The sequence below is a fragment of the Bufo bufo genome, chromosome 8 (genome assembly GCF_905171765.1).
Source record: "Bufo bufo chromosome 8, aBufBuf1.1, whole genome shotgun sequence".
Lineage (NCBI taxonomy): Eukaryota > Metazoa > Chordata > Amphibia > Anura > Bufonidae > Bufo > Bufo bufo.
Genome location: NC_053396.1, coordinates 203,972,618 through 203,981,704, shown reverse-complemented (window position 1 = coordinate 203,981,704; position 9,087 = coordinate 203,972,618). Strand labels below are relative to the sequence as shown.

General features: G+C 43.9%; 1 protein-coding gene across 1 annotated transcript; it reads right to left on the bottom strand.

Moving 5' to 3' along the window:
* Positions 1 to 1,654: 1,654 nt before the first annotated feature.
* LOC120978190 (olfactory receptor 1N1-like) lies at positions 1,655 to 2,617 on the bottom strand. The gene has a single exon (XM_040406412.1). The coding sequence runs from the start codon at positions 2,615 to 2,617 to the stop codon at positions 1,655 to 1,657; it is 963 nt and encodes a 320-aa protein (XP_040262346.1).
* Positions 2,618 to 9,087: the final 6,470 nt, after the last annotated feature.

The window sequence follows — 9,087 nt, the reverse complement described above, 5'->3', positions numbered from 1 at the left end:
TATGAGAACGGTGTATACAGGTGAAAATGAGTAGGTTTTGTATAAAAAGGGTTGGTAAGGTTACCCGATGTTAATTTATAGATAATGTTGAAAGGGTTAATAAGAAAAAAAAGGGTGTGTTTAAGCAGATAAGGATAGATAATTAGCTTAATGTAGCCTAACTAATGTTTAAGCAGTCATTGATTGGTTAATTGCTGAAATTGTTACAAAGTAACGCTTTCCTGTTTTTTATTTTTTTTAGTAAACAGAGGTGCGACTTAAAGGCAGAAAAATACGGTAGTTCACAAATATCTTCAGATTCATAATACTGGCTGTTCTTAAGCTGGTTCTCATCAGATCTATATACTTAATACAGGACTATATATCCAGCTACTGTATCTCATTCTTTGAGATATTTGTGAAAACAAACCTCATATAAAAATACAATACCCCTCCTCGTTCCACCTCTACAGTAAATCTATTGTTTTAAATTGTACCCCACCTTAGAATAAAATACCTGCCACCTCCCTAATGAAGTATACCCATAAATCCTGTTATATCAGTGGCTCATGCCCACCCCAGTCCCATTTTCCTGGGCAGGCATGGGTGCCACTTTACCCACCATGTGTCTTCCCAGCACCCTTGAGCCAGGTTGTCTCATTTTTTGCCTAGGCAAAAGGTTTACTAACTTTCTAGATCCTGCCATGAAGTGAATTCTGCCTGACTCCCAGATTTTGACCTTATGCCATCTGACCTAAACCGTGCCTGTTCACAGTACTGCCCCTGTACTTTCACAGATTTGCATGAACTCTTCCTTCCCTGACCTTGGCCTGTTATTGACTAAGAGTTTTCCCTGATCTGTTGGCGCTTCATGGGTCAGCAGTCAATCACATGGAGATGTGGTGTGTTCTTTGCAGTGAAGAGCAGATCCCTATAATCAGTTAAAGGGTGAAAACCAGGAAGCCGCCAGAATAATTCCCTTTAAGCGTAACCCAAAGCCAAATCCATTAGTTGGCACGGTGTCCGTAACAAAACCCAATCATAACAAGTGCATTCTATAAAATATACTTATCATTTCTTCTTTTTATTATTGAGTTTCAGCTCAGTGTAGCCATAAAGAGAGATGCAGATACATTTTGTTTGGATTACAATTTTTTAAATGTTTTAGCTAAATTAATAGGTCATATGTACAAAGCAGAAACAAGGTGAGCTCCTCAGTGGTGCCCTTCGCAGATGATCTCAAGTCTGTTTAATACATGGAGTCCCTCTATCATATCACATATCCTTTCAAGGTTTATGGAAAGGAGATATCTAAAGGTCTAAAGAAGACAACCCTTTTAAGTGAGATAGTAAGCTTAAGGGGTTGTCTAGGGTTGGAAAAGGCCTACTTTTTTTTCTTGGAACAGTGCCACAGCCATAAGTTATGCCTGGTATTGCAGCTTATCCCCATTCATTAGAATAAGGATAAGCTGCAATTCCAGACACAACACGGGCAACTGGCAAGGTGGCTGAGATATGTAATTATAAAAGTAGTCCTCCAAAGTAAGTCAGAAGAAGAAGAAAAGGAAGGCGGGTGATGCAACATTAACCAGAGGAGGTTATTCTACTGAATTTGTGGGGTCAAACATCTAGTTCTAAGAAAAGTTGAACTTGATGGATATCCAGGACTGTCCTGCTAGACCCAAGATGGTTGGAAAGCATTCCATTTACCAGGATCTAGTCTGACACAGGATCTTTTTAGAGCCATTTTCACATCTTTATTCTTAAGGCTGTAGATGATTGGATTGAGCAGAGGGACAGCGGCTGTGTTAAATAGTGCAAAAAGTTTAATGGACTTCAAGGTGCTACTGTGGTTTAGGGTCAGATATTGGCTGAACAGTGTCGAATATAGTAATATGACCACAGTGAGGTGTGAGGAACACGTATAGAAGGCCTTTAGTCTTCCAGAGTTGGAACGTATCCTTAGTATGGCGTATATTATAAATATATAGGACACAAATGTTAGAACGAATGGTATCAGTATCATGGTAAGAAGTCCCTCAATGAAAAAGAGCATCTCCAGAACAGAAGTATCATCACAGGAAATTTTCATGACAGGGACAATGTCGCAGAAGAAGTGGTTGATTTCAATGGAAGAATAGCAAGAAAAGCGGCAAACAATGAAAGTGAAAGGAATGACTTGTACAGACCCCAAAACCCAACAGGCAGAGGCCAATATAGCACATATTCCAGTCTTCATAACCATGTGATACTGTAAGGGCTTACAGATGGCCACATAGCGATCAAAGCCCATGGCCGTCAATATCAACAGATTAACACTAGCTGTGGAGCCAAACATATGCATCTGCACCATGCACCCAGTGTAGGAAACAGTTCTGTCACCAGTAATGAAGTGTATAAGGATCTTATGTAACGAAATGGTGGAACAGCTGATGTCCAATAAAGACAAGTTGCCCAGAAAGAAGTACATGGGAATGTGGAGATGAGAGTCCTGACAAGCAAAGAGAATGGTCAGGTTACCACATAAGATGAAGAGATACATCAGGAGAACAAGAAGGAAGATCAGAATTTGAAGTTGGGGGTCGTCTGATATCCCCTTAATGATGAAATATGTGACTTGTGTCTGGTTTACTTGCATTGTGGCCAATTATGTAATTCAAATAGATCATTATGTGCCTGTACAGGACAGAATCTTCCAGCATCTCTGTTGTGAAAGAAGAAAGGAAAAAGAATGATACTATATGGGATAATTTAATATAATAAATAAACAAATCAAATAATTAATTATATAATTAAAAATATATTATATTTATATTTTGCCAACATGTTCCAAAGCATTGTATTCACTGCACTGGACGTCAATCCAGGATAGCCACCAGGCCACTACCTTTTGGTATACTCCCTGTGCAGTTTGCTGCTGACCCATGGTGGTCAGAGACACCAGCACTGAGGGATCAGGTAAACCACTAGTCAGGAACACGCTGGGATCAGGGCTGGAATAATTTGTGCAAATCCATGAAACAGGTCTGAGGTCAGGGCAGACAGCAAAGGGCCAATAGCAAAGGGAGAATCAGAGTCAGGAATCAGACAGAGGTCGGTACATGGGCAGAAAAGCAGAACAGAACACTTATAGAACACTAATAAAACACCTTTGCAGGGACTAGCAAGGTAGCAACATCTATTGCTCAAGCAAGCAAGCACAAGGGAAGATGCCTTAAAGGGGTTATCCGAGTTAATAAAAAATAAAAAAAACACTTAAAATCCATCAGGATATACATATAATTTGGTTAAGCTTGATTTCATCAAGTTAAAACCCATATTTGCACCTTTTCATGGTTCTGTCATTGCTTTGTTTACATGCTCAAGTACAAGGTGAGGGGGCGTGTACCAACAAAGCCTGAGCTCTGCCTCATGAATATTTCTGGGCGTGAACAACCTGACCTTCCCCTCCCCCTGCTCTGCACTTTGCATAAAAATAAATAAATGCACACACAGGGCAGAAGACCTCCCTGTCACATTGCAGCTGCACAGTGTAAGTTATGTTATTTTACATACATTTCTTTCATGTTTGGTTTTGTTTCTAGTCTAAAAATGTTCTTTCTGTTATTACAGTATATCAAGGAGGACGTATTTGCACTAATTCCAAATTCCGTCACCATAGAAAATGAATGGGTCCGCACCCGTTCCGCAAAATTGCAGAACAAATGTGGACCCATTTGCGGATGTGTGAATGGAGCCTAAGGCTACTTTCACACTAGAGTCAGGATCGATCCAACAGGCTGTTCACCCTGTCGGATCCGGCCAGCCGCTATTTTGCCGTGCCGCTCTGTCCCCATTGACTATAAAGAGGACGGTGGTGGAGCTATGGCGCAGCACGGCAGTGCACAGCGAGCGGCCACTTGACTAAAAGTCCTGGAATTTCGACTTTTTATGGTATTTTCACACTAGCGTTAGTGTGATCCGGCAGGCAGTTCCATCGTCGGAGCTGCCCGCCGGATCCGCCGATCAGTGTGACAACTGACAGCATTTGTAGACGGATCCAGGTGCGGATCCGTCTAGAAATGTATTGCAATAACGGATCCGTCTATCCGCTTGTCATGTGGATGGACGGATCCCTCTTGCAGTCTTTTTCACAGTTTGCATGTTCTGCGCATGCGCAGACCGGAAGGGCGGATCCGTCCTTCAGTTGTTTTGCAACGCCGGATCCGCAAGGCAGCTCCGTCGTCAGAGCTGCGTGCCTGCTGGATCCGCTGATCAGTGTGACAAGTGACAGCATTTGTAGACGGATCCAGGTGCGGATCCGTCTAGAAATGCATTGCAATAACGGATCCGTCCAGCGGCACGGGCAAATAGCGGCAGGGCGGATCCGACAGGGTGAACAGCCTGTCGGATACGTCCTGCCGCTAGTGTGAAAATATCATTAGCATTATCTGTATCTAAGCAATATCTATATTATTCAAATATATATTCAATATGGATATTGCTTAGATAAATCCATATATTGGTGGCAGATAAGGATTTTATATAGCTGAATAATGATGATGATGATAATGATGGCCAAGAATTTATTTATATTTCCCAGGGGGTGTTCAATGTGTACTAGTGTGGAAGGGGGGACCAGGGCTGTAATAACGATCCCCAGATGCAGAGGGGAACGTTTACAAACTGCCACCTCTCGCCCCAGTGAATGCAGGAGGGACAAACATACCCTGTGCTGCCGGAGATCACCTCAGCATAAGTGATCGCATAGCAGAGCCGAGGCAGTGACAAGAGCTGGAGGGGGGAGGGCACCAGAGGCTCTAATGTCTCGTTTACAGAGCCTGGACACTCCCTCAAGCAGAGAGAAGCTTGTAAACGAGACGTCACCAGCAGAGCAGGGTTAGGCTACTTTCACACTAGCGTTCGGGTGTCCGCTCGTGCGCACCGTTTGAAGGGGCTCACGAGCGGCCCCGAACGCATCCGTCTGGCCCCAATGCATTCTCAGTGGAGGCGGATCCACTGAGAATGCATCCGCCTGCCAGCGCTCAGCCTCCGCTCCGCTCAGTGAGCGGACACCTGAACGCTGCTTGCAGCGTTCGGGTGTCCGCCTGGCCGTGCGGAGGCGAGCGGATCCGTCCACACTTACAATGTAAGTCAATGGGGACGGATCCGCTTGAAGATGACACTATATGGCTCAAGCTTCAAGCGGATCCGTTCCCCATTGACTTTCAATGTAAAGTCTGGACGGATCCGCTCAGACAACTTTCACACTTAGAAAATTTTCTAAGTAATAATGCAGACGGATCCGTTCTGAACGGATGCGAATGCCTGCATTATCGGAGCGGATCCGTCTGATGAAACATCAGACGGATCCGCTCCGAACGCTAGTGTGAAAGTAGCCTTACTGACGTCAGGTGTAACATGACCCTGAACTGAACTGGCCAAACAGTGATAGATAGGTGATGAAAGTGATTTTAAGAATCTTTCACTGGTCTACAATAAATGCAATTAGAATAGATTTATTTAAGTCGGATAACCCCTTTAAATAAACAGATGACCAGCGATATGCTGGAGAAAAATAGTGTGAGCATGTTGGCCCTTACCAGGGTGTTTTTGAAGTGCTCAAAGAAATCTTAGAACCCAAAGAACACATTCAAGAACATGGGGAGAACATACAAACTTCATGCAGACCTTGGCATAGATAAAAGCTCATGGGCCATGATGCAAAAGTTCAGCACCAGGACCCATGAGCCTGCCCCCACCATTTATAGCCATGAGCTGCCCCCACCATTTATAGCCATGAGCTGCCCCCACCATTTATAGCCATGAGCCTGCCCCTACCATTTATAGCCATGAGCTGCCCCTACCATTTATAGCCATGAGCTGCCCCCACCATTTATAGCCATGAGCCTGCCCCTACCATTTATAGCCATGAGCCTGCCCCTACCATTTATAGCCATGAGCCTGCCCCTACCATTTATAGCCATGAGCCTGCCCCTACCATTTATAGCCATGAGCCTGCCCCTACCATTTATAGCCATGAGCCTGCCCCTACCATTTATAGCCATGAGCCTGCCCCTACCATTTATAGCCATGAGCTGCCCCTACCATTTATAGCCATGAGCTGCCCCCACCATTTATAGCCATGAGCCTGCCCCTACCATTTATAGCCATGAGCCTGCCCCTACCATTTATAGCCATGAGCCTGCCCCTACCATTTATAGCCATGAGCCTGCCCCTACCATTTATAGCCATGAGCCTGCCCCTACCATTTATAGCCATGAGCCTGCCCCTACCATTTATAGCCATGAGCCTGCCCCTACCATTTATAGCCATGAGCCTGCCCCCACCATTTATAGCCATGAGCCTGCCCCCACCATTTATAGCCATGAGCTGCCCCCACCATTTATAGCCATGAGCTGCCCCCACCATTTATAGCTTTGAGCCTGCACCCTACCATTTAATACAAAACCAGAATCTCACTCTTTTTGCATTTGTATATGTATTACATGATTGAGTTCTCATGCACACAGTCATTGACTGGGTTTACATCATTCTTCTATCATGTACTTGGAGGATCCATTTATCAGATCCCCAAAAATGTATACAAAAAGATGGCAACGGAACAGCACTAGTTTGCAGCTGCTTTCAGTTAACTTCGATGTTACAATGAAAATATCTGTCACTATCTTTTTTTTTTCCTGGTGTGGCAGGCTCCTCTTTTATCTGTGCCAAAAACGGACAGAGATTGCTATGTTTTTTGTGGTTTTTTTTCTCTTAACATTGAAGTCTATGTAAAGTGGAAGCAAACCAATGCCCTTCTTCTGGCATCCATTTGTAAATGTTTCTAGGGGATCTGGTAGATAGATCTGCATACTATTCTATGGGGACCTCTGTTTCTGAGGAGGTATCCTAGCGGAAAATGCAAAGCCATACATACCAGGTGTTAGTGGCTGTTTTACCATTTTAATGTGCCCTTTTTTTCACTGTGATTATCACAGAATTCCAGATCCCAAAATAGTATCACTCCCTACTCCAAACTCTGAGAATAATTTAGCACTCAGACCAGACTGCCAAATAATCCGCTCCGATCCGATACGCAAAAAGAACAGATTATGTCCGCGTGACGCCCGTGTTGCATCTGTTTTTTTTGCGGATCCATTGTAACAATGCCTATTCTTGTAGAGAAGACCAAAAATACGGTTGTGTGAATGAGGCCTAAAACATGCTACACAGAGCCCAACTACTCCACTGACCGTGGTCCAGGATCTACTGTGAAGGGTGTGACCCCTAAAACTACACCAATGCAAGAAACTCAGTGCCACTGAGTCACTGTGCTGACTATGACAATGGTAACCACTGAGTCCCGTGTCTGTATGAAAATAGTCTCTTTGGTTTAAAGAGGTGTGCAACTGCCTCTTCTCTTTTCATAAGCTTCTTGATGACTAGTAGATGACAGGAGTCCCACTGCTAGGACCTCCTACACTGCAGATTCTTGAAATTGATGGTCAGCGCTGTTCCTGGGATCATCTCCATGATCAGTGCAGGGTGGAACAGGAAGAAAATGATCTGTGCTTAGTCTCCAGCTACAGCCAGGACCATCCTAGATCCTAGAGAGCAACCATGGGACCTCAGGTATGCAGCATTAACTCTTTAACTTTCCTTCCCCGGTAATCTAAAATTTAACAATGTGACTGCCCCAGAAATCCAGGGATGCTTATATTGACCCCACCTCACTGCCCTAGAACACTAAGTAGTAGCTCTCGTCTCGACCACCAGGGACACTGTGATTAACCAACTCACGTCCCCTATGCCTATACTGACACTAGCCTGTCCACTGCCCTAGAACAGGAATTCATATACAGTATTACCCTCTTTACAGCCTAAACCCCAGAGATTCTTGCATTAGTCCATTCATTGCCCTAGGGCACACGGGATACTGTAATTAATTTTCTGACTGCCATAAACCACCAGACATACAAATATAATGCCCTTCACTGCCTAAAACCACCAGAGATACTAAACTCATACACACATTCAAAGACACTGCTCTACGAGATATGTCCAGGACTGTTCCTATAGAAAATTACATTGACAGCACCATATATGTTTTTACATTGTTTATCACAATGCCATAAGGGAATCCAGGCAGAAAGCACTGCAAAACCACTAATATCTCAAATTCTTACTTCCTAACACTGAATGTCTAACATAAGAGCTAAAACACCTCCAAATACATTGAGGGAAATTGATAAAAACTGGCGCAAGGCAAATGTGGAGCAGCCACCGCTTCACCTAATCAGAATCCAGCTTGATCTAATTAATTAGTTCCATTCTACCCAAAGAACCAGCTGACGGGCAGACTGTAGCACAGTACTTACATGGGGCTGCAATCCGGTTCTCCATAGGATCACGAAACAGGAGGCTATTGGTAAATATACCTTTTCCTATGTGGTAATTAATGCCTTGAGAGGTAATTAGAGGACAGTAAATATTGATACATTTTCAGATGTAGACCCTCTTGGGCATTTTGCAAATCAGGAGAATAAAAAAGAATCAAAACAATAGGGAATTGTTCTGTTCTCAGCTGAAACAACTGTACATTGCTAGTTTAATATAGAAACTATAGATTTTATTATCATGTACTCTATTCTCATTCAGGGCTGCATTCTTAATCTTGAAGGCTGCTGAGTTTGGACCCCAACCGAACATTGATCCAGGCTCCATGGGGCGTAAGCTCAGCACTACTCATCCCTCTCTGGTTCTAAGCAGGTTGACATTCATCTTCACAACTCCAGCAGGCTCTCCTAGAACTCACCCCCATCAATGCTGATAACACACTGAAAACAATAGCCATTCTCTTCCATTGTCAGGTTGCTGAATGCTTTCAGTGACCTTTTTTCCAGGAACCACACAGTGAAGCAGGTGAACCACTATCCTGTTAGAAACTCATCGTATATCTGGACACAGCATTGCCTCCTTTGCCAGTAGTCACACCAGGGCATATACCCTTCCTCCAGGAGTCAGTTCTGAGTCCTCCTTCCTCCAGTGCTTCATGCAACAGTCACAGCACTGTCCCCTATTTCCTTTGTGGTCAAATAAGTGCCTTCATCTTTCTCTCTGAAGCCA